Here is a 26,429-nt window from a genome sequence, read left to right as displayed (position 1 = left end):
ACAAGTAAATCAATTACGTCTATTGACTAGATTTTTAAAAATGTGCAAATACAGAAATACTGTATATTAAAAAAAGTGAGGTAGTGTCCAAAGCTTCAAAGTCCGGTTGGGAATCGGATGGCAGAGGGGAAGAAGCTGTTCCTGAATCACTGAGTGTGTGCCTTCAGGCTTCTGTACCTCCTACCTGATGGTAACAGTGAGAAAAGGGCATGCCCTGCGTGCTGGAGGTCCTTAATAATGGACGCTGCCTTTCTGAGACACTGCTCCCTAAAGATGTCCTGGGTACTTTGTAGGCTAGTGCCCAAGATGGAGCTGACTAGATTTACAACCTTCTGCAGCTTCTTTCGGTCCTGTGCAGTAGCCCCTCCATACCAGACAGTGATGCGGCCTGTCAGAATGCTCTCCATGGTACAACTATAGAAGTTTTTGAGTGTATTTGTTGACATGCCAAATCTCCTCAAACCCCCAACAAAGTATAGCCACTGTCCTGCCTTCTTTATAACTACATCAATATGTTGGGACCAGGTTAGATCTGCAGAGATCTTGACACCGAGGAACTTGAAACTGCTCACTCTCTCCATTTCTGATCCCTCTATGAGGATTGGTATGTGCTGCTTTGTCTTACCGTTCCTGAAGTCCACAATCAGCTCTTTCGTCTTACTGATGTTGAGTGCCAGGTTGTTACTGTGGCACCACTCCACTAGTTGGCATATCTCACTCCTGTACGCCCTCTCGTCACCACCTGAGATTCTACCAACCATGGTTGTATCGTCAGCAAATTTATAGATGGTATTTGAGCTATGCCTAACCACACAGCCAAGTAACCACACGTTACAATGGTGATGTTTGGAAGAGCATCTATAAACGCACAACACGTCGAACCTTGAAGTGGATGGGCTACAGCAGCAGAAGACCATGAACATACACTCATAGAACAGATACCTCATAAAATGGCCACTGAGTGTAACTCCATGTATGGTACTGAGCCCCATGGAGACTACCAGATGCTTGTTCAGTAACATAACCTGTGGTTAGAGTATTAACTGGAGTCTGGATTGTTGACTTGCTAACAAGGGTTTCACAGTACCATAGTACCATGACAACCAGAGAACACTCTTCAATTAATTCAATAAATCCAGACAAAAACATACAAGGAACAAGCCCTGACTGTGCTGAATATGATGTACAATTCAATTACGTCTTTTTTGTATGCATAATCATGTTTTTTATAAAAGCCTCTTAAATAGCACTATCATATCTACACTACGATATTCCCACTGTCGTATCTACACTACGATATCCCCACTGTCGTATCTACACTACGATATCCCCACTGTCGTATCTACACTACGATATCCCCACTGTAGTATCTACACTACGATATCCCCACTGTCGTATCTACACTACGATATCCCACTGTCGTATCTACACTACGATATTCCCACTGTCGTATCTACACTACGATATTCCCACTGTCGTATCTACACTACGATATCCCACTGTCGTATCTACACTACGATATCCCACTGTCGTATCTACACTACGATATCCCCACTGTCGTATCTACACTATGATATCCCACTGTCGTATCTACACTACGATATCCCCACTGTAGTATCTACACTACGATATCCCCACTGTCGTATCTACACTACGATATCCCACTGTCGTATCTACACTACGATATCCCCACTGTCGTATCTACACTACGATATCCCACTGTCGTATCTACACTACGATATCCCCACTGTCGTATCTACACTACGATATCCCACTGTTGTATCTACACTACGATATTCCCACTGTCGTATCTACACTACGATATCCCACTGTCCTATCTACACTACGATATCCCCACTGTCCTATCTACACTACGATATCCCTACTGTCGTATCTACACTACGATATCCCACTGTCGTATCTACACTACGATATCCCCACTGTAGTATCTACACTACGATACTCCCACTGTCGTATCTACACTACGATATCCCACTGTCGTATCTACACTACGATATCCCCACTGTCGTATCTACACTACGATATCCCACTGTCGTATCTACACTACGATATCCCCACTGTCGTATCTACACTACGATATCCCCACTGTCGTATCTACACTACGATATCCCACTGTCGTATCTACACTACGATATCCCCACTGTCGTATCTACACTACGATATCCCCACTGTCGTATCTACACTACGATATCCCACTGTCGTATCTACACTACGATATCCCCACTGTCGTATCTACACTACGATATCCCACTGTTGTATCTACACTACGATATTCCCACTGTCGTATCTACACTACGATATTCCCACTGTCGTATCTACACTACGATATCCCACTGTCGTATCTACACTACGATATCCCCACTGTCCTATCTACACTACGATATCCCCACTGTCATATCTACACTACGATATCCCACTGTTGTATCTACACTACGATATTCCCACTGTCAATCTGTGTCCACCACCATCCCTGGAGCAGTTTTTAGGCACCTACTGCTCCCCTTACCCGGCCCTTCCCCTTTAAACCTTTAAAGCTCTTTTAAACGTTTTCCCTCTGGTGTTAAATGTATCAGCTCGGGTTGGTCAAAGAGCAGCATGACAGTGCACTGCTACGGCGACTGGCAGGTTGGGTTCGATTCCCGCCGTGGTTTATAAGGAGTCTGTACGTTCTCTCTACCCAGGGACCCCGGGGATAGAGAGAGAGGGGATATTCCAGGGTTTCTGTACCCCATCACCACCCAGGGACCCCGGGGATAGAGAGAGAGGGAATATACCACGGTTTCTGTACCGCATCACCTCCCAGGGACCCCGGGGTTAGAGAGAGAGGGGATATTCCAGGGTTCCTGCTTCCCATTACTGCCCAGGGACCCCCCCCCCGGGGTTGGAGAGAGAGGGGATATTCCAGGGTTTCTGTTCCCCATCACTGCCCGATGACCCTGGGTTGGAGAGAGAGGGGATATCCCAGGGTTTCTGTTTCCCATCACTGCCCGATGACCCTGGGTTGGAGAGAGAGGGGATGTTCCAAGGTTCCTGTTCCCCATCACTACACAGGGACCCTGGGTTGGAGAGAGAGGGGATATTCCAGGCTTCCTGCTCCCCATCACTGCCCAGGGATCCTGGGGTTGGAGAGAGAGGGGATATTCCAGGGCAAACAGGAATTCTGCATATGTATTTCTGACACCTCCCTCCCCTTCCTAGATCTTTCTGTCTCTGTCTCTGGAGACAGCTTATCCACCGATGTCTACTATAAGCCTACTGACTCTCACAGCTATCTGGACTATTCCTCTTCTCACCCTGTCTCTTGCAAAAACGCCATCTCCTTCTCGCAATTCCTCCGTCTCCGCCGCATCTGCTCTCAGGATGAGGCTTTTCATTCTAGGACGAGGGAGATGTCTTCCTTTTTTAAAGAAAGGGGCTTCCCTTCCTCCACTATCAACTCTGCTCTTAAACGCATCTCCCCCATTTCACGTACATCTGCTCTCACTCCATCCTCCTGCCACCCCACTAGGAATAGGGTTCCCCTGGTCCTCACCTACCACCCCACCAGCCTCCGGGTCCAACATATTATTCTCCGTAACTTCCGCCACCTCCAACGGGATCCCACCACTAAGCACATCTTTCCCTCCCCCCCCCGCATTCCACAGGGATCGCTCCCTACACAACTCCCTTGTCCATTCGTCCCCCCCATCCCTCCCCACTGATCTCCCTCCTGGCACTTATCCGTGTAAGCGGAACAAGTGCTACACATGCCCTTACACTTCCTCCCTTACCACCATTCAGGGCCCCAAACAGTCCTTCCAGGTGAGGCAACGCTTCACCTGTGAGTCGACTGGGGTGATATACTGCGTCTGGTGCTCCCAATGTGGCCTTTTATATATTGGCGAGACCCGACGTAGGCTGGGAGACCGCTTTGCTGAACACCTACGCTCTGTCCGCCAGAGAAAGCAGGATCTCCCAGTGGCCACACATTTTAATTCCACATCCCATTCCCATTCTGACATGTCTATCCACGGCCTCCTCTACTGTAAAGATGAAGCCACACTCAGGTTGGAGGAACAACACCTTATATTCCGTCTGGGTAGCCTCCAACCTGATGGCATGAACATCGACTTCTCCAACTTCTGCTGGGGCCCCGCCTGCCCCTCGTACCCCATCTGTTACTTATTTTTATGCACACATTCTTTCTCTCACTCTCCTTTTTCTCCCTCTGTCCCTCTGAGTATGCCTCTTGCCCATCCTCTGGGTCCCCCCCCCCCCCGTCTTTCTTCCCGGACCTCCTGTCCCATGATCCTCTTGTATCCCCTTTTGCCAATCACCTGTCCAGCTCTTGGCTCCATCCCTCCCCCTCCTGTCTTCTCCTATCATTTTGGATCTCCCCCTCCCCCTCCAACTTTCAAATCCCTTACTCACTCTTCCTTCAGTTAGTCCTGACGAAGGGTCTCGGCCTGAAACGTCGACTATACCTCTTCCTAGAGATGCTGCCTGGCCTGCTGCGTTCACCAGCAACTTTGATGTGTGTTGCTTGGATATTCCAGGGTTTCTGTTCCCCATCACTGCCTGATGACCCAGGGTTGGAGAGAGAGGGGATGTTCCAGGGTTTCTGTTCCCCAGCACTACCCAGGGAACCCAGGGTTATGGGGCGGGGGTGGACCAGCCTCTCCAGTTGTTTAACATTACCCCCTACTGGAGTTTGTGCGTGTGATTGGAGGGTGAAGGCTGAATGTCTGAACTTTGGGTTTTCCCTCTGTTTTCTGGCTCTCTACTCCCACCTACTGGGGATGGGCGGTACAGCAGGATCCCGCCAATACCACAGTCACAGCCAGAGCATTTATTATCCAAGAACGTAGAAAATTATGCAACCTTGAGATTGGAGTCCTTACTTGCATGCAAAAATCAAAGAAACCCAATAGACCCATTAAAAAAGCAGGCTGTCGAACACCCAATGTGCAGAGAATTAAAAAAAACACAAATCGTGCAAACAATAACTGCAAGCAAATAGTGTTCTGAACTGGGGTCTGAGACCTATAGTTCAGCGCAGAGCCGAGTAGCATCACGGGGCAGCGAGCTGAACTGGCCCGTCCCTCGCCTCGGGCTTCAGCGCCCTGACCTTTTCGATCTGAATCGACGTCCAAGCATCGGGTTCAATTGTCTCGGTTCTTAAATTGACCGAACCTCGGGTCTTCCTCACTCTTGACGAGGAAGCTTGGCGCTGCCTGGCCTCGGTCCTGTCACGTTGAACTGCCACCAAGTCCGAAAGGAAGCTGCGGATTATTATCCTGACGAAGGGTCTCGGCCTGAAATGTCAACTGTACCTCTTCCTAGAGATGCTGCCTGGCCTGCTGCGTTCACCAGCAACTTTAATGTGTGTTGCTTGAATTTCCAGCATCTGCAGAATTCCTGTTGTCTGCAGATTATTACTTGAGACGATCGTTTGCCGGGAAAAGTGGGATTAACGAAGTATTTAAATCAGGCTTTTGGGCGGGGTGTTGGCAGTGAGGTGTCTGTGGCCCACTTGTCCTAGGTAGTGTCACCAGTTGTAGGGTGATGTAATTGGTGGGGAAAATCCGGCATTCGCCATCCTCCCTTGTGGGATTTGAGGAGAATCCTCGGATCGTCTGAGCAGGGGGCGGGTTAACATTCATATTGCCACCCCTTCATTGTACAAGCTGCTCCCCAAATAGTCCTTTATCATCTGCTTCCGTCCAACAACATAAATGATCCTTATTGGCCACGTACTTTGAAACGTACAGTAAAACGCGTTGTTCGTGTCAACGACTGACAGGGTCCGAGGGTGTACGGGGGGGGGGGGGGGGGTGCCCATAAGTGTGGTCGTGCTCCAGTGCCAACATAGCATGTCCGCAACTTACAAACCCAAGAAATCCAGAGCTGGAGGATCTCAGCAGGTCGGGCAGCGTCTATGGAGATGCATAAACAGTCGACGTTTTGGGCCGAGACCCTTCATCGGGGCTGTTAGAATAAAAAGGTGAGGGGAGGGGGAGGAGGTGAAGCCAGGTGGGTGGGAAAGGCAAAGGGCTGGAGAGGAAGGAATTGGATAGGAGAAAGAGGAGGAGGGGATCCAGTCGGAGGGGATAAGTAGGCGAGGAGAGGTGAATAGAAGGGAAAGGGGAGGGAAATTTGTTTTTCCTGGAGGGAGAAACCGGATCATCGTGTCATCAGGACGGGAACACACAAAATGCCGGAGGAACTCAGCAGGTCAGGCAGCATCTATGGAGAGGGGCAAACGGTCGACATTTCAGGAAGAAATTCTTCCTCAGGACTTATTAACCCTAACGTGTATTTCCTTTGAAATGTGGGAGGGAACCAGAGCAGCCAGAGGAATCCCACGCCGTCACAGGGAGAACGTACAGGCAGCGGCGGGAGTTAAACCCCGACGGAAACCGCTGGTGCCGTAAACCTTTACGCTATCCTGCTGCCCTTAGATCTGGTTGGGTCTCAGGTCCCACCCTCGCTTGGAAAACACGCACTCAACAACAGCTTTTTCCCTCTGCCATCGGATTTCTGAATGAACAACGAATCCACGAACACTGCCTCGCTACTTTTTTTTCCCTTTGCTCTCTTATTCCCAGCTTATTTAATTTAATTTTTTTAAAAATTCCTATTGTAATTTATAGTTTTTTAAAATTGGGTATTGCTGTCACAAAACAACAAATTTCCTGACATGTGCCAGCGATATTAAACCTGATTCTGGTTCAAGAGAGTTGGATGTCAGACCTCCCTGTCCTTGATCTCCAGTATCCCAGCCTCAGGATCTAAACTGACCTGGAAAGCCAGGTCCCGCGGGGAAGGCGCTTGTGACCGGGCAGGAATATTCACCCTCTCTTCCCCTCGAGTCAACAACTCACCCTTGTCGCTATCCCGTCTGTCTCCTCAGGGGACCAGGTGAAAGCCCTGGTCGGCCAGTTGTCCCTCTTCAATCAGGCTCTCCTCGGTCTGAGGCAGGACATCAAGGAGCAGGTGAGAGGACTCCTGTGTCAGAGGGGGGGTGGTGGTGGTGGTGATGGTAATGGGACCTTTCATCTTGGGGGTGTGAGCAGAGCAGGCTCCTGGACCGTGGGTTGGGGATAAGTGTTCGGTTGTTGGGGGCGGGGGGGCGGAGAGCATGTGTAGTTTGTGGGCTGGGTGAGGGGTTTGTGTCCTTGGAGATAGGGGAGGGGGCAAGGGATGAGGAGGGCAATATGGAGGGCAACATTGAGGCTGACTGGTCCAATTACAACAGAGGTCACAGTCCACAGTCCTCATGCAGGGTTCCCTAAAGGTTAACTTGCAGGCTGAGTCTGTGGTGAGGAAGGCAAATGCCATGTTAGTGTTCATTTCGAGAGGACTGGAATATAATAGCGAGGATATAATGCTGAGGCTTTGTAAGGCAGTGGTCTGACCACATTTGGAGTATTGTAGCAGTGTTGGGCCCTGTATCTAAGAAAGAATGTGCTGACATTATGAGTGTTCACAGAATGATCCCAGGAACGAAAGGGTTGGCGGAGTATTTGATGGCTCTGGGCCTGTGTATGATGGAGTTTCAGAGAATGAAGGGGGGTCTCATTAAAACCTTTCAAACATTGAAAGGCCTAGATAGACTGGATGTGGAGAGGATGTTTCCTACAGTGGGAGAGTCTAGGACCAGATGGCACAGTCTCAGAATACAAGGCTGTCCCTTTAGAACCGAGATGAGGAGGAATTTCTTCAGCCCCAGTAGGTGGTGAATCCATCGCCACAGATGGCTGTGGAGGCCAGTCATCGGGTGTATTTAAAGTGGAGGTTGATAGGTTCTTGATCAGTCAGGGTGTCAAAGGTATGGGGAAAAAAGCAGGAGAATGGGGTTAAGAGGGAAAGTGAATCAGCCATGATAGAATGGTGTAGACTCGATGGGCTGAATGGCCTAATTCTGCTCCTATGTCGTGTGGTCTTATGGTCCCAGTCAGTAGGATTTACAGACCCAGGCGCAGAGTCATGGGATTGGTGGTCACAGCCCAGGCACAGAATGAATCATGGGATTGGTGGTCGCAGAGCCTTGGCCATCACCTGGGAAACGTAACTACCTTTCACACACAGATCCCTGTCCCTTTCAACAGGTGAAGGAGATGTCATTGATCCGGAACACCATCCTGGAATGCCAAGTCTGTGGTGAGTTTGGATCTCGTTGCCCATAACCTTCATCATCTTCTGCAGCCAGGGCGCAGTTTGGGCAGAGTCTTGGTCAATGGAAAAGGGAGGGGTTCTGCACAGAATCAGTGCAATGGCAGTGGGTGAATGGGGTTCGGCCTATTGGGATTCTGTACAGCTGGGGGTGATGGGAATTGGGAAGCACAAGAGGCTGGAAATCCAGAGCAACACACTCAAAATGCTGGAGGAACTCAACAGGTCAAGGCAGCATCTACGGAGAGGAATAAACAGTTGATGTTATGGGCCGAGACCCTTCGTCAGGACTGGAAAGGGAGGGGACAGTAGCCAGAACAAGAAAGAGAGGAGGGGGAAGGGTACAAGCTGGCAGATGATAGGTGAGACCAGGTGAGGGGGGAAGATGGGTAAGGGGACAAGGTCAGAAGCTGAGAGGTGATAGATGGAAGTGCTAAAAGACTGGAGAATAAGGAGAGGATAGGAGAGGAGAGTGAACCATGGGAGAATGGGGAAGGAGGAGGAACACCAGAGGGAGCTGATGGTTAGATCAGGAGAGAAGGAGTGAGAGGAGAGCTGGAATGGAATAAGAAGGACGGGGAAGTGTGGAGAAATTACCGGAAGTTAGAGAAATCAATGTTCATGCCATCAGGTTGGAGGCTACCCAGACGGAATATAAGGTGTTGGTCCTCCAATGTAAGAGTGGCCTCATCGAGACCCTGGAGGAGGTCTTGCTGTGTGAAGTGGTTTGGCCCATTGGAATTCTTCACGATGGGATTAGATGGGAAGCGTTTTGGCCCTTTGGGATTTTGCACACTGGGCGTGGCTGGAAATGGACATTTGTATCGTGGGAATGAATGGGAATGCTTTTGGTCCGTAGGGATTCTATCAGTGAGATTCACTGGGAGCACTTGGAGTCTTGGGTTCCACTGTACTGAAGTTTAAGAGCAAGTATGGATTTTTAAAATATAACCAGCCCTCTTGCCTTCACCTCCAAGGCTTCCACGAGCATCGGTCAAAGTGTGACCCCAACCCCTGCTTTGAGAGCGTGGTGTGTATGGAGATGTACGAGTATCCGGGTTACCGCTGTGGACCGTGTCCTGAGGGTTTCTCCGGGAACGGCTCACACTGCAGTGACATTGACGAGGTCAGTAATTAGCGATCCACGCCGACTCCGACACCCGGCAATGAGCTGAAGTGGGCGGGTTAAAGCGCAGCTGTGGAAAACCTGAAGTAAAACGGAAGAGGCAGGAAATGCTCAGCAGGTCGGGCGGTATCTGTGGGGAAGAGAAACGGGTTGTCAGGACTGGGAGGGAGATAAAGTGTGTGTTGGGCTTCAGGGAGGTGGGGGAGAAGGGTGTCTCTGGTGGGGTAAAACCAGTGTGACCATCGGAATAAGCCCTGGGCAACCTCTGGGTGACTGACATTCTCTGCATTAGGATTTGCTCAGCTTCCTATTTCCAGTTGCCTCAGCTTCTGATTTTGGGCACCTGGTGTGGTGTGGGGGGGGCTTTGGGGTTCTCGTGTTCCTGTCATTCATTCATTCTATGGGGTTTCTGGTCACGAGGATGTCTGTGAAGAGTATGAATTTCAGGGTGTATACTGTATGCATTCTCTGATATTAAATCGAACCATTTGGTGGGGAGGGGAGTGGGTCGACTGGGGGGAGGTGGGAGTGAATCTCCTTGCCGATCTGCTCCTGGACCCACTCGGAGGTCATTCACAGTCAGTGGTTTGACCCAGGCCGACTGCCTGCCTGTCTCCAGCTTCAAATTTGTATCCCCCCTACATCGAAACATTCAGTGAAATGCATTGCTCCCCGTTAACCTCCAACGTGGCATGCCCACAAAGTTCAGCAGGAAAATAACCCCCCCCCCCCCAACCTCTCACCCGTCCCCTCACACACACACAGGAGGCCTTAACCCCAGGACAGGGTGACTTTGGGCTTTCCAGTCTTTGGGCCTTGGCCCCAGACACTCAGACATCAGACCTCCAACTTCATCTGAGAATACAACCATGGCCAGTGTTAATATAAAAATATATTTTAAAGCATAATTTTTTAAATGCACATACACAATTGCACATACATTAAATCCCTCATACTGTGTAATGTAAATATTACATTCACAGACATCCACCCTGCAAAAACTCATTTCAGGGAGGTAGCACCATCAATTTGCAGGAGACTTCTGGGAGAGGTGGGATGTCTGCAATAGAGTAGCTCCTTAGCAGCTAGCCAGCTAGTTTAAATAATGTTAGCTACGCTAATGAACGAATGACACCTGTTAAACTCACCTCAACGTGTCTTTTACAGTCTTAACCCACCATGGGCAATAGAAAAGTCATTGTTGCAAACAGTGCAGCGAGCAACACTGTCATTATTTTGACCCCTATTAGGCAGGGGTACACTTTAGTGTAGTCTGGGGTGACGTACGTTTTATATATTTTTTGGAACACTCTGCCATGGCGCGCTCTCGCTCGCGTGCTCTCTCTCTCTCGTGGTCGCTCATGCACTCTCAAGTGCTCTCGCTTGCTTTCTCTCTCGCTCGCTCTCTCTTGCTCACAAAAAAATTGATTTCCGTGATATTGTATATAATTTGCGGGCATCAGGGAGCCACTATTAATATGCAGGAGACTCCCGGAATTTCCGGGAGAGGTGGGACGTCTGCATTCAATGCTGGCCACAGACGTTCCAGAGTATTCAAGATTGTTTAATGTCATTCCCAGTACCGTACACACGTGTAAAGGAGAATAAAATAATAATTCCTCTGGATCCGACGCAGCACAAAATAAAACACAGTAAGATAAAGACATAATAATAAAAGACACAATGAATATATATACATAAAATAGTATATATATCTAAATAGGTTGATTGTATGTCCATAAAGTGATGCTAGGCACAGGAGTGTCTGTACATAAGGTGTCTGACAGGAAGTGATAAAGTGGCGGTGTTTGTGGGGAGGTGGGTTAGTGGGTGGAGGTGTTGATTGGCCTTACCGTTTGGGGAAAGTAACTGGAGGTCCTGGCGTGGACGCTATGCAGCCTCCTCCCTGATGGGAGTGGGACAAACAGTCCATGAGCAGGGTGGGTGGGATCCTTCCTGATGTTACTGGCCCTTAACTGTAACGGACCGTTGGAACCGGCAGTGAGTGAATTTCACCTTTAACGTGGAGCCTGCCCCACGCAATGACGTGGATTCATTATCCTGACACCGACCAGTGTACACTGAAAATCTGCGTGCCTTCGCAGAACGTGCGTGGGTGCGTGGAATGCACTGCCGGTGACGGTGGTGGAAGCGGATACAACAGGGTCTTTTAGGAGACTCTTAGACAGGTACATGGAGCTCAGAAAAACAGAGGGCTATGCGGTAGGGTAACTCTAGGCAGTTTCCAGAGTAGGCTACATGGTCGGCACAACATTGTGGGCCGAAGGGCCTGTGATGTGCTGTAGATTCTATGTTCTATGTTTCTAACAGAGAACAGTACAGTATGGTACAGACTCTCCAGCCCACAATGTTGTGTCGACCTTTGAACCTACTCTAAGATCAATCAAACCCTTCCCTTCTCCACAGGCCTCCATCTTTCTCCCATCCACGTGCCTATCCGAGAGTCTCTGAAATGTCCCTAACGTATCTGCCTCTACCAGCGCCCCTGGCAGGGCGTCCCACACACCCGCACTCAGCACTCTCCCTGTAAATTACTTGCCTCTGACATCCCCTCCCTCTGCTTCCCTTTAGAGCGGTGGGTGCGTGGGGATAGTGCAAAGGGAAAAGCAATCACAGACTGCAGAAAATCACCAGCACACGAGATTCTGCCGATGCTGGAAATGCAGAGCAATACGCACAAAACGCTGGAGGAACTCAGCAGGTCGGGCAGCATCCATGGAGGGTCTGTGAACATCAACGTTTCCGGCTGTCTTCCCCCCCCCCCACCCCCCACCCCCCACCTTCTCATTCTGGCTTCTGCCCCCTTCCTTTCCGGTCCCGATGAAGGGTCTCGGCCCAAAATGTTGACGGTTTATTCCCCCTCCATAGATGCTGCCCGACCTGCTGCGTTCCTCCGGCATTTTGTGTGTGTTACGACAGAATGCAGAGTGGAGTTTTACTCCTATGGAGAAAGTGCCGCGCAGGCAGGCAATAAGGTGCGAAGACCACGATGAAGCAGACCGAGAGATCAGGAGGTTATCTTTATGGTACAGCAGGTCCGCTCAAGGGTCTGATAACGGCAGGGGTGGAAGCTGTCCTTGAGCCTGGTGGCTCCTGCTTTCAAGCTTTTGTACCTTCAGCCTGCTGGTAAGGGGGTGGGGGGCAGAGAAAACAGAATGAGCTGGGAGGAGTCCTCGATAGTGCTGGCTGCTCTACTGAGGTGTAGAGAAGAGCCCATGGAGGGGAGGCTGGTTTCGGCAGCTCTCTGCAGTTGCTACGCTGAGCTGTGATGTGTCCGGGTAGGGCCCTCTCTGTGGTGCAGGTGGGTTGGGGGGTGGGGGGTGTCACTGGGGACCTGCCAGATTTCCTTAGCCTTCTGAAGAAGTAGAGATGATGGTGGTTGGGCCAGGACAGATGATGGGTGATCGGTGCGCCCTGGAACTTGAAGCTCACAACCGGCTGTTATTTCACCCTCCAGTGTGCCTTCGCCAACCCTTGCTTCTCCGAATCCAAGTGTATAAACGCAGTGCCCGGATTCCGTTGTGAACCGTGTCCCGTGGGATACAGTGGCAACGTTGTCGTCGGCGTGGGCGTGGACAGTGCGAAGATCATGAAGCAGGTGAGCCAACAAGTGTCGGGGGTGGGGGGCCACAAGGGAGGGCCAGGCACTGTCCCGCACTGCGAGGCCGGCGTCTGAAATCCTCTCCGCGCCTCCCGGGGCAGTGCAAACCCTCCGATCCAGCGGATTAAGGGCTGTTGGATCTGCCCACCCGCTACTTGTCCAGCGCAGAAGGAGGCAGTTGGACCAGGTTCCCGATAGTGAGCAGGGAGGAAGTTCAGAGACAAACGAGGACTACAAAAGCAGGCGCAAAATGGGTAAATTGTAGGTAAAATCTGTTGGGACTGGTAACTCGAGGAGGTCGCCGAGGGTGGAGATGTGTGGGTGTGTCTACGTGTTTGTCCATATGTGAGTGGGTGAGGTGTGTGCACTTTGTAGTTCACACGTCCCCATACAAGTTCAGAGTAAACCTTACAATCAGAGTTCATAGACATCACCACGTACAACCCCAAGGTTCTTTTTCCTGAGGGCATATGCGGCAAATGGTAACTGTAAACAGGATTGATGAAAGAGCATAGATGACAAACTGCAAATACAGATATAAACAAATAGCAATAAGTAACCAGAGTATGAAATGACAAGATGAAGAGTCCTTAAAGTGAGATCATTGGTTGTGGGAGGATCTCAATAGTTAAGTGTAGTTATCCCCTTTGTTCAAGAGCCTGATGTTGAGTAGTGGTAACTGTTCTTGAACCTGGTGGTGTGAGTCCTGAGTCTCCTGTACCTGCTACCTGATGTCAGCAGTGAGAAAAGAGCCTGGCCTGGGTGGTAAGAATCTTTGATGATGGATGCTGCTTTTCTACGACAGTATTTTGTGTAGCTGTGCTCAATGGTTGGGAGGGCTTTACCTGTGGTACAGGGCCAGATCACTACCTTTTGTAGGATTTTCCTCTCAAGGCATTGGTGCACATGTCTACATGCATGTGTGTGTGTGTGTATTTTCTGTCGGATGGGAGGGGGAAGTCGAGAGAGAGAGAGAGAGGATGAGGAGGGGTCCTGGATTGTGTTTGCGGGACGTTCAGGACTCTCTTGCGGTCTTGGGGCAGAGTTCCTTCCGGCCGCCGAGCAGAAGAAGGTGCGATGGCGCCGGGGGGGCCAGCAGGGAGCAGCAGACGCCACGAAGCTGCGTCAGTCACAGCTTCGCCGAGACAATAGCGGCTGCCTGCGTTCAGTGAAATCTGAATCTAATCAGGTTAAATATCGCTATTAAAACTAATCACTGAAAAAAAAACATACAAATTACAATTTTAAACGGGCAATGAATAAAATTAAATGTGGTGCAAAAAGAGGACAAAACTAGTGAGACACTGTACATGAATTAATTGTCGATTCAGATGATGAGGGGGGAAGGAGCTGTGTGTTTCTTCAGTCTCCTGTACTTTGTCCTTTATGGTAGCAACGAGAGGAGGGCATGTCCTGGGTGATGGATGCCGCCTTTTGAATGTGTTCTCATACGCAGCATCCTCAGTTAAAACTTCGCCCCAAAACTTTTGCGATGGCCGGGAATCGAACCCGGGTCAACTGCTTGGAAGGCAGCTATGCTCACCACTATACCACCATCGCAAGGCTGCTCAGTGTGACAGTGCGGTAGCTGCCGTCTTTACATTCTCTCTTTCTCGCTTTCCCTCCCTCCTTCCCTCCTTCCCTCCTTCCCTCCCTCCCTCCCTCCCTCCCTCCCTCCCTCCTTCCCTCCCTCCCTCCCTCCCTCCCTCCCTCCCTCCCTCCTTCCCTCCCTCCCTCCCTCCTTCCCTCCCTCTCTCCCTCTCTCCCTCCCTCCTTCCCTCCCTCCCTCCCTCCTTCCCTCCCTCCCTCCCTCCCTCCCTCCTTCCTTCCCTCCCTCCCTCCCTCCCTCCCTCCCTCCTTCCTTCCCTCCCTCCCTCCCTCCTTCCTTCCCTCCCTCCCTCCCTCCCTCCTTCCTTCCCTCCCTCCCTCCCTCCCTCCCTCCTTCCTTCCTTCCTTCCCTCCCTCCCTCGCTCCCTCGCTCCCTCGCTCCAAGGTCTGCTTGGACGTCGATGAATGCAACGACGGCAACAACGGAGGCTGCACAGCCAACTCCATCTGCACCAACACCGTGGTGAGTGGACGCCGTTCCCGGGCCGGGGCAGCCGAGAATCGCAGGGCCGGCCATCACCGCTGGGGGGCGCCCCGGCATCGGGTCGGCGTTTCAAACTTTAAAGTAAACTTATTGCCCGAGTGTGGGTCTGCGTGTGTCACCATAACCGACCCTGAAATTAATTTTCTGCAGGGCGTTTACAGGAAAGTAGAAGAAATAAGGCCATAGGACATGGCAGCAGAATTTCAAACGAGGAGAAATTTGTCCCTCCCCCCAACTTCTAACTCTGTCTTCTCATCTTGTTCTTTTTCTCCAGTCCTGATGAAGGGTCTCGGCCCCAAACGTCGACTGCTGTCGTTTCCAAAGATGCTGTCTGGCCTGCTGAGTTCTTCCAGCATTGTGTGTGTGTGTGTGTGTGTGTGTGTGTGTGTGTTGCTGGGAGCAGAATTAGGCCATTTGGCCCATCGAGTCTGTTCTACCATTCCATCATGGGTGATTTATTGCCCCTCTCTGCCCAATTCTCTCGCCTTTTCCCGTAACCCTCGACGCCCTGACTAATCGAGAGCTTATCAACCTCTACTTTAGATGTACCCAATGATTTATAATAGAACATTACAATGAATTTTACCAATTGTACATCAGCAAAGACTGACAACCAATTGAAACCTTCCATCGGGATCGGTTCACCTCCGCCACTAACTTCCACGTTGCTGTCATTTTTATGTGGATCAGTTCCAATATTCTTCTCCCCTTTCTGGACCTCTTTCTCCCTCGTGAGAGGCAGACTAATTCACCAATAAAATTAGCACCTGATACAGGGTTTCGACCCGAAACATTGACAATTCCTTTCCCTCTCTCACTGGCTCTCCTACACCCATTGCATTGCTCCACAACAAGAGAAAATCTGCGGATGCTGGAAATCCAGAGCAACACACAGGCAAAATGCTGGAGGAGCTCAGCGGGGCCAGGCAGCACCTACGGAGGGAAGTAAACAGTCAACATTTCGGACAAAGATCCTTCATTAGGACTGGAAAGGAAGGGGGAAGAAGAAGGTGGAGGAGTACAAACTGGCAGGTGAAAGGTGAGATTGGGTGAGGGGGAAGGTGGGTGGGTGGTGGTGGGGATGAAGTAAGAAGCATAGATGGGAGGTCTTTTTTAGAGCTGCCCACCAGGGGAAGGGCTATTCTGGATTGGATATTGTGTGATGAACCAGATTTCATTAGAAAGCTTAAGGTAAAGGAACCCTTGGGTGGCAGTGATCATAATATGATGGAATTCATCCTGCAATTTGAGAAGGAGAAGCTGAAGTCAGATGTATCATTATGACAGTGGAATAACAGGAATTACAGAGGCACGAGAGAGGTGTTGACTATCGTGTGGATATTCAGAGCCTTTTTCCCAGGGCTGAAATGGCTGCCACAAGAGGACACAGGTTTACGGTGCTGGGGAGTAGGTACAGAGGAGATGTCAGGGGTAAGGTTTTTTACTCAGAGAGTGGTGAGTGCATGGAATGGGCTGCCGGCAATGGTGGTGGAGGTGGATATGATAGGGTCTTTTAAGAGACATTTAGCTTACATGGAGCTTAGAAAAATAGAGGGCTATAGTTAAGCCTCGTAATTTCTAAGGTAGGGACATGTTTGGCACAGCTTTGTGGGCCGAAGGGCCTGTATTGTGTTGTAGGTTTTCTATGTTTCTAAAATTGATTGCAAGGAACACTTGCAGGAATGATGGCAGAGCTGCAACGGTTGGAGTTTCTGGGAGCAATTCGGAAGGTGCTGTATAGATAATCCCAAAGGGGAAGAAGTATTCTAAAGGCAAGAGGATACAACCATGGCTGACAAGGGAAGTCAAAGCTGATATAAAAACCAAAAAGAGGACATGTAACAGAGCAAAAATTAGTGGGAAGTTAGATGATTGGGAAGCTTTTAAAAATCAACAGAAGGCAACTAAAAAAGTGATAGAGAAGGAAGAGAGGATACCAAAAGTTTCTTCAGATTATATAAAGTGTTAAAGAGAGGTGAGTGTAGATATCGGACTGCTGGAAAACAATGCTGGAGATGTAGTAATTGGGGACAAGGAAACGGTGGGCGAGCTGAATAAGTATCTTATATCAGTCTTCACTATGGAAGACACTAGCAGTATTTTGGAAGTTCGAGAGTGTCAGAACTGATGAAGGGTTTTGGCCCGAAACATCGACTGTTTACTCTTTTCCATAGATGTTGCCTGGCCTGTTGAGTTCCTCCGGCATTTTGTGTGTATTGTTAGAATATGAAGGCAAGGATGTAATGGTGACATTGGAGAGAGTTCAAAGGAGGGTCACGGTAATGATTCTGGGATTGAAAGGCTTCTATTATGAAGAGTGTTTGATGGCTCTGGGCCTGTACTCACTGGAATTCAGAAGAATGAGGGGGGCATCTTATTGAAACCTACTGAATATTGAAAGGCCTGGGTAGAGTGGATGTGGAGAGGATGTTTCCTATGGTGGGAGAGTCTAGGACCAGATGACACTGCCATAGAGTAGAGGGTCGCCCGTTTAGGACAGAGATGAGGAAGAATTTCTCCAGCCAGAAAATGAAATTCATTGCCACAGGAGGCTGTGGAGGTCAACTCATTGGGTATATTTAAGGCAGAGGTTAATAGATTCTTGATTGGTTTGGGCATGAAGCGATATGGGGAGAAGGCAGAGGATTGGAGCTGAGAGGGAAAATGGATCAGCCATGATGAAATGGCAGAGCAGACTCGATGGGCCAAATGGCCTAATTCTGCTCCCGTATCATATGGTCTTGTGAAAAAGGTAAGGGGCTGGCGAAGAAGGAATCTGATAGGAGAGGAGAGTGGACCATAGGAGAAAGGGAAGGAGGAGGGGAACCAGGGGGAGGTGATGAGCAGGTGAGGAGAAGAGAAGGGACAAGAGGGGAACCAGAATGAGGAATGGAAGAAATGAAGAGGGAGGGTGAGAAATTGCCATGTTGAGGTCAAACTCAGGTTGGAACAGCAACACCTATTTCTTCTGGGTAGCCCCAACTTGATGGCACGAAGATTGATATCTCCAATTTCTGGTAGTTTCTACCCTCCTTCCTTCCTTCTTTGTCCATTCCCCATTCTGGATTCCCTCTTGCTGCCTCTCCTCACTGGCCCATCACCTCCCTCTGGTGCCCCTCTTCCTTCCCTTTCTCCCGTAGTCCGCTCTCCTCTCCTATCAGTTTCCTCCTTAAGCCCTTTACCTCTCACCCTCCCACCTCCCAGCTTCATCAACCCTCTCCTGCCTACCCACCTTCCCCCTCACCTGGTCTCACCTGTCACCTACCAGCTTGTCCTCCTCCCCTCTTATTCTGATTTCTGCCCCCTTCCTTCCCAGTCCTGACGAAGGGCCTTGCCCTGAAACGTCGACTGTTTGTTCCCCTCCGTAGATGCTGCCCGACCTGCCGAGTTCCTCCGGCGTTTTGCGTGTGTGGCTCCAGAAGGCTGTTTGCCGCTCTGTCATCTCTGATGCCTGACCTCTCCCTGCTCCCCCCTCAGGGCTCCTTCCGGTGTGGCCCATGTCGGAATCGGTTCCACGGGAACCAGACGCTCGGCTGCCGGCAGCTGAAGTCCTGTAGCAGCCCCAGCTTCAACCCTTGCGACGTCAACGCCTGGTGCACTGTCGAGAGGAACGGGGAAGCCTCCTGTCACGTGAGTCCAATTGCAGGTCTCAGGATCATGATTATCACCGCTGACTTCTACCTTGTGAATGTTGTTATGGGGCAGCAGAATGGGGCAAAGATATTAGATCCTAATGGCCACTGTGTCTTAGCTCTCTACGAGATACGCAAACCAGGGCAGTCCGATACAGAGAGCAAGCTGTTGCCTGTGCAGCAAGCTCCCCTTCTCCATGATGAGTCCAAAGGAATGGCAGAAGTTGGCACCAGTGGTGTCGCAGGCAATGGTCCCTCTAATTTGTAAAGACCAGTGTGTGCAAAAATCTTGTGCTGTGCAACTCCTTGTCACCTGCGCACTGAATTTTATTAATTTTAGCAAAACACTGTCAATAAGAACTTCGATCTCCTCTGGGTTTGATTGTTTTTGCTCTCATTCATCTGCATTCTCACAAAACATGTGTAGCAGGCCTCTAGTGGGTAATGAAGGATTTTCTCGCACCGTCCATATGTGATTTGCTTGCTAAATGACGCTTTACAAAGTCAGGTCTTCAAATATCACTCCACTTCTTCCTGCTTGCAAATTCTCCAGCAACTTTTGCATTGCGACAATACACACAGGTAACATCAGTTTCTGTATTGTACATAAATATTTCCCGTAGCTGCACGTTCCTGGCCTCATGAGCTTTTGGTGTACAGGTTTCCCACGCCATCCGAAGGTAGAGCGTTCCTATGAAACGGTTCGTAAGCCGGAATGTTGCAAAGTGAAGAATCAATTACCATTTATTTTTATGGGAAAATTCGTGAGCGTTCGCAGACCCAGAAATAACCTACCAAATCATGCCAAATAACACATAAAACCTAAAATAAGAGTAACATATAGTAAAAGCAGGAATGATATGATAAATACACAGCCTATATAAAGTAGAGATACTTTTCCACAATCATTGCTGAACTGTCCACCGTAGTGAAAATCTCTCGCAAGTGCTCTCGGCAGAAACACTCTCTCCAGTAACCTTTAAGCTATGAAGCTGCCAAATCATACCAAGTAATACATAAAAATATACAGCCTATATAAAGTAGAAATAATGTATGTATAATGTAGTATCACTTACTGGAATTGGGAAGACAGCGCTGAGCACACTGATGATGGTGTGTTAGGCTGAGTCGGAGGCTGGGGTGGTGCACTGGACCCCAACCTCCGGGCAGCGAACCGATACCGATCCGCGGAGAATGCAGCGGTCCAGCGATGGCCAAGATGCACCCAGCACATCTTTAAGTAAAAAGCCGAAATAAACAAGCTAATTAAATAGGTGCCGCCCGGCACGTAAATGTCGGCCCAGATCAGAGGCGACGCAATCAGCAATCGCCTCTGATTTGGGCCGACACGTACGTGCCGGGCGGCACCTAATTAATTAGCTTGTTTATTTTGGCTTTTTTTCTTAAAGATGTGCTGGGTTCTGCATTCGGTTTCGATTGTTATCCTTTCCTCTTCCAATTGCATCAGCTCTTCATCTATCAGTTCTTGGTCAGGGGATGCCAAACCTCTTCAACATCATCTTCGTCAACTTCCACAAGCCAAACTCACTTTGTCCTTACTTCGTTCACTACGATCAAAACGCTTAATTATGGCTAGTTTTATGCTAAGTATAACACCCTTACGAGCTCTTTTAGGCTTTTCCAATACCTTAGAACTCATCTTGCAAACGGATGTTCAGAATAAATCGACATAAAGCACAGATGCTCACAGGCACGTGTTTAAGCAAAGCCGGCTAGACTGCAGTTCCGAATCTGGGGGAGAAGCTTGGCTGCTTGGGGCGCGCGCTGCCTTTTTTCATAACAGTGAAAACACCTTCTGTTAGCGAAAACAGGTAACTACTGTGGGGCTTTCGTAACAGCGAGGTTTTGTAAAGTTGAAAGTTTGAAAAGCGGGGAACACCTGTAGCAGTTTCTACTGTTTCATTCAGCCATTCTGCTTTAAATGAACTAGCAGTTCTTTTGTGCTTCACACCCTTTGCTTCTTTGGAATTTGACATAGTGCATCAAAAATGTCTTCAATAAAAACAGTATAAATAGGCCAGTTCTAAAATCTGCAGACAAATCATCGCAAACTCCACATTGTCAACATTGTCCGTATCAGAAACCGGAAAAGGAAATGCAATTGCATCCAATCGTGAAAGATGCCAATGAGGTAGAGGGTGACAACCTTTTGTGCGCGAGCAGCAGAAGGTGGGTGTGGGGGCATGCTTTAGAGGGAATATTGATCGCAGGAGTTGTCAGTCAGCGTTGAACTCGATGTAGGGCTTCTCCGGAATTTTTGTCAGGATTTACTCCTGAAGCCTTCCCCATGAGTGGGTGTAGCACAAGGTAGCGGAGGTTTGAGATCAGAGTTTTCCTTCTCCTAGATGAGCTGCCAACCACGGCTGACAGAGTGACTGGTTTTACGGCGCCAGAAACCCACCTCTGCCCCTCCTTCTGTCAGTAGAAACAATTCTGCCGGGCTTAGTAGCTAAGCCACATGTGAAGGCCGGGAACTAGACTTGGTTGTCAGAGGCTGTTTGAGACGCATGACATTGGGAGCATTGGCACAAAGGCATAAAGTTATAACAATTTGGAAAAATGAGTGAATGGTGTAAAGCAAAGAGAATCAGAAAGGTGATGGCTGAGGAGATAGACGTACGAACCCAGTACCCCTACTGGGCATTGGCTGCCAGCTGCATCTCACCAGAGTCCCCTGTCCTGTCCTGGGCCAGTCTTTCAAGTTGTCCCCAAGGGGAGCCCATCCTCCCTCTCCCAGGATGAGGTCTTCGAAGCTTCTGTTGGTGTTTCTCCAGCTCTGAGCTTTTACACAACAGGGTTGCTACGGAACAGGGTTGCTCATGTCCAACTATCCCCCCCCCCCACCCCAACGAGACTGTCCATGGCAGATTTGGAGGGGATAGAAGCTGTTCCAAAAACATTGAGTGTGGGTCTTCAGGTTCCTGTACCTCCTCCCTGAAGAGAGAGCAAGTCCCGGATGGTGTGGCTCTGTGGTAATGGATGCTGCCTCTTGAGGCAGCGCCTTGTAGAAGGGTGGTAGGATCATAGAGCATAGAAACAGGCTGTGGCCCATCCAGTCCACGGCAAGCCATTACTCTGTCTAGTCCCATCGACCATACCCTCCCATCCATCTCTGTCTAGTCCCATCGACCATACCCTCCCATCCATCTCTGTCTAGTCCCATCGACCATACCCTCCCATCCATCTCTGTCTAGTCCCATCGACCATACCCTCCCATCCATCTCTGTCTAGTCCCATCGACCATACCCTCCCATCCATCTCTGTCTAGTCCCATCGACCATACCCTCCCATCCATCTCTGTCTAGTCCCATCGACCATACCCTCCCATCCATCTCTGTCTAGTCCCATCGACCATACCCTCCCATCCATCTCTGTCTAGTCCCATCGACCATACCCCTCCATACCCTCCCATCCATCTCTGTCTAGTCCCATCGACCATACCCCTCCATACCCTCCCATCCATCTCTGTCTAGTCCCATCGACCATACCCCTCCATACCCTCCCATCCATCTCTGTCTAGTCCCATCGACCATACCCCTCCATACCCTCCCATCCATCTCTGTCTAGTCCCATCGACCATACCCTCCATACCTCCATCCATCTCTGTCTAGTCCCATCGACCATACCCCTCCATACCCTCCCATTCATTTCTGTCTAGTCCCATCGACCATAGCTCCCCATCCATCTCTGTCTAGTCCCATCGACCATAGCCCTCCATACCCTCCCATCCATCTCTGTCTAGTCCCATCGACCATACCCCTCCATACCCTCCCATCCATCTCTGTCTAGTCCCATCGACCATACCCCTCCATACCCTCCCATTCATCTCTGTCTAGTCCCATCGACCATAGCTCCCCATACCCTCCCATCCATCTCTGTCTAGTCCCATCGACCATACCCCTCCATACCCTCCCATTCATCTCTGTCTAGTCCCATTGACCATAGCTCCCCATACCCCCCTCCCATCCATGTAAATATCCAAAATGGGGAGAGGTTGAAAATGTCCTTGCTGCTGAGGAGGTTTGAGCCCAAGACAGAGCTGGCTGAGGCCGATACTCACCAGTATGGCTTTCTGTTGAGCGGCAATTCACCTGATCCAGCCAGATTTTATTTAGAGATACAGCACGGAACAGGATCTACCGGCCCTTCAAGCTGCGCCACCCAGCAACCCCTGATCTGTTGTTATTCCTCTCCGCACCTTGTGGACTATCAGGTAGCAACCTTAGCATTTATCTGGTTTTTTTTGTGAGGCCAAGTAGCCAGCTTGCCTCTCAACCCAGGGCGGATGGAAAGCGTGCTAGGGGCCAGCCGGATTCGAACCCGGGTCCTCTGGCCTCGAAGTCTGGTGCTGACGCCACTGGCCGGCTACCTCCAATTCAATGCTAACCCAATCACGGGACAATTTACAATGACCTGTTAACCTGCCCGGTACGTGATTGGACTGTGGGAGGAACCTGGGGCACCCAGGGGAAACCCACACATCCCACGGGGAGGATGTACAGAGGACGCGGAGATTGAACTCTGAACTCTGATGCCGCGAGCTGGAAAAGTGTTGCACTAACCACTACGCCCACATACATGAATATTCATAATTAATTCTAATTAACTAAAATTAATTGGTATATTATTGTCACATGCACTGAGATACAGTGAAAAGCTTTAGCAACACACACAAAATGCTGGAGGAACTCAGCAAGTCAGGCAGCATCTGTGGAGAGGAATAAACAGTCAATGTTTCAGGCCGAGACCCTTCATCGGGTCTGGAAAGGAAGGGGGTAGAAACCGGAATGAAAATGGGGTGGGAGTAAAGATGGGTGGTGATGGGTGAAGCCGGGAGATGGGTGAAGCCGGGAGATGGGTGGTGATGGGTGAAGCCGGGAGATGGGTGAAGCCGGGAGACGGGTGGTGATGGGTGAAGCCGGGAGGTGGGTGGTGATGGATGATGCTGGGAGGTGGGTGGTGATGGGTGAAGCCGGGAGATGGGTGGTGATGGGTGAAGAGGGAGATGGGTGGTGATGGATGATGCTGGGAGATGGGTGGTGATGGGTGAAGCTGGGAGATGGGTGGTGATGGGTGAAGCCGGGAGATGGGTGGTGATGGGTGAAGCCGGGAGATGGGTGGTGATGGATGAAGAGGGAGATGGGTGGTGATGAATAGATGGGTGGAGAGGGAGGGAGGGATGTTGGCAAGCTGGGAAATGATAAGTAGAAAAAGTAAAGGGCTGACTAAGAAGGAATTTGACAGGAGAGGAGTTGGACCATGGGAGGAAAGTCTGGCTCCAGTCCTGATGAAGGGTCTCAGCTGGAAATGACACCCATTCATTCCTCTGCATAGATGCTGCCTGACCTGCTGAGCTCTCTGATCCTGAGGTGGTCTGCTGTGCTATGCTCCCCCTCTGGACTATCTCCCGCCAGGATATTTCTTCTCCAAACCCTGTTCCCCCCACCCCAGACCCATCTCACCGCTCAGCGGTTCCTCCACCTGCCCCCAGACCGCCTCACCACGAGGCTGCTCCCCCCTCACCCACAGAACCATCTCGTATATATACACATACACACACACACACACACACACACACACACACACATCTACGTATGTATATTTGTATATAAAATAGTTAAGTAAGTGGTGCAAAAAGAGAAATAAAGTATTGAGGTAGTGTTCGTGGGTTCAATGTCCATTCAGAAATCGGATGGCAGAGGGGAAGAAGCTGTTCCTGAATTGTCGAGTGTGTGCCTTCAGGCTCCTGTACCTCCTCCCTGACAATTACAGTCGGAACAGGGCATGACTTGGGTGATGGGGTCCTTCATGATTGACTCTGCCTATCTGAGGTATTGCTCCCTGAAGATGTCCTGGATACTACGGAGGCTGGTACTCACGATGGAGCTGACTAATTTTACAACTCTCTGTAGCTTACTTCAATCCTGTGCAGTAGCAACCCCCCCCCCCCCCCCCCGGTACCAGACGGTGATGCAGCCGGTTAGAGTGCTCTCCATGGTGAATAAACTCCTCTTGGGCTTCCAGCCAGGTACAGGCATCGATTATAGCTGTCGTTTCAATGACAAACTCCACCATCTTCATCAGGGACGATATCTGGGCAAGTCTAGTCCGGTGGTATTTACACCCCCGTATCCTGTCTCTCCTGATTGGTTACTACTCATCCAATCAGGTTTCCGTTCTCCCACCTTGTTTACAATCAAGTTTCAGTTCTTGGAGCAAGACCTCCGCCTTTGTTAAAGTTCTTTCCCTCTAGTTTTATTTCAGTGGCTTTCTTCACCAGGTGATCCCTAAAGCCATTGGCACAGCACAGCAGTTTTGTACCATTGAAGTCAATCCTATGGCCATTGCAAATACACTCCTATGGTACATCTGCAGAAACTTTCAAGTGTTTTTGCTGACAAACCAAATCTTCTCAGACTCCTAATGTAATACAACCACTGTTGTGCCTCTTTTATAGCGGCATCGATGTGTTGGGTCCAGGTTAGAGCCTCAGAGATATTGACACCCAGGAATTTAAAATTGCTCACTCTCTCCACTTCTGATCCCTCTGTGAGGACTGGTGTGTTATACCCTTTCCGAAGTCCATGATCAGTTCTTTGGTCTCACTGACATTGAGTGCAAGGTCGTTGCTCACTCCTGTGCGCCCTGTCGTCACCACCTGAAATTCTGCCGTCAATGGTTGTATCCTCAGCAAATCTATAGGTGGCTTTTGGGCTGTGCCTAGCTACACAGTCATGGGTGTAGAGAGAGCAGAGCACAAAACCCCGAGGTGTGCCAGACCTCCTCCCCGCGGGGGACTGCTCCCTCCCAGACCGCATCCCAGCGGGGGACCGCTCCTGCCCCAGATCGTCTCCCCATGGGGAACCACTCCTGCCCCAGACCACCTCCCCGTGGGGGACCGCTCCTGGGCCTGACCAATTCCCTGTGGATGACGCTCCTGCCCTAGACTGTCTCCCCATTCTTCTTTAGGCACCACTTGCGGTTTGGCCGATGTATCGCTGCAGCTATGGGAGGAACCTGGCTGTCTTCTGGGCAGGCTGTTGTTCCTTCCCTGACCGTCTGCTGCAGACGTCTCACCCCATCAGTCACCTCCCTCCTTTTCCCCACAGTGCAAGGTCGGCTGGGCTGGGAACGGCTACGTGTGTGGGCCAGACACGGACATTGACGGCTACCCCGACTATGACCTGCCCTGTATCGACAATAACCGTCACTGCAAGAAGGTAGGTGATACGGTGACAGCGGGTGGGAGGGGCCCTCCACCCACTGCTTACTGGCCAGCCATCAATGCTGTGGGTCATCCTGGAGCAGCAGATGGACAGCTAACCAGATGATCTGTTGCTAGTTATCGCTGTTGACCAGAGGAATGAGTGAATGAGCAAGAGCAGTGTTACACAGTTCAAATCTCTGGATAATATTTTAAAGCCCAGCTCACTGCCCCTTCCACAGTGCCTCCTCGCCGCCCCTCCTGCAGCATGGCGCTCTCTCCTCACCACACTGCCTCTCCCCTCCTTCCACACGGCCCCTTCCTGAAGTGTACAGTCCCTCCACACGGCCCCTTCCTGAAGTGTACAGTCCCTCCACACGGCCCCTTCCTGAAGTGTACAGTCCCTCCACACGGCCCCTTCCTGAAGTGTACAGTCCCTCCACACGGCCCCTTCCTGAAGTGTACAGTCCCTCCACACGGCCCCTGCCTGAAGTGTACAGTCCCTCCACACGGCCCCCTCCTGAAGTGTACAGTCCCTCCACACGGCCCCCTCCTGA

General features: G+C 50.3%; 1 protein-coding gene and 1 non-coding gene across 2 annotated transcripts in view; one reads left to right on the top strand and one right to left on the bottom strand.

Moving 5' to 3' along the window:
• LOC140207349 (thrombospondin-3-like) overlaps nucleotides 1–26,429 on the top strand; it is a 96,593-nt gene that overhangs the window by 39,947 nt on the left and 30,217 nt on the right. The window contains exons 12-18 of the mRNA XM_072275902.1: nucleotides 6,914–6,996; nucleotides 8,112–8,163; nucleotides 9,153–9,301; nucleotides 12,780–12,920; nucleotides 14,917–14,994; nucleotides 18,493–18,645; nucleotides 25,778–25,888. Of these exons, the coding sequence (XP_072132003.1) occupies nucleotides 6,914–6,996; nucleotides 8,112–8,163; nucleotides 9,153–9,301; nucleotides 12,780–12,920; nucleotides 14,917–14,994; nucleotides 18,493–18,645; nucleotides 25,778–25,888 (767 nt within the window). The remainder of the gene's footprint in view (nucleotides 1–6,913; nucleotides 6,997–8,111; nucleotides 8,164–9,152; nucleotides 9,302–12,779; nucleotides 12,921–14,916; nucleotides 14,995–18,492; nucleotides 18,646–25,777; nucleotides 25,889–26,429) is intronic.
• trnag-ucc (transfer RNA glycine (anticodon UCC)) lies at nucleotides 14,412–14,483 on the bottom strand. Its single transcript has one exon. It is a non-coding gene; the product is annotated as a tRNA-Gly (tRNA).

This window comes from Mobula birostris, chromosome 2, assembly GCF_030028105.1.
Source record: "Mobula birostris isolate sMobBir1 chromosome 2, sMobBir1.hap1, whole genome shotgun sequence".
Taxonomy (NCBI): Eukaryota; Metazoa; Chordata; class Chondrichthyes; order Myliobatiformes; family Myliobatidae; genus Mobula; species Mobula birostris.
This window is presented reverse-complemented; position numbering and strand designations above follow the sequence as displayed.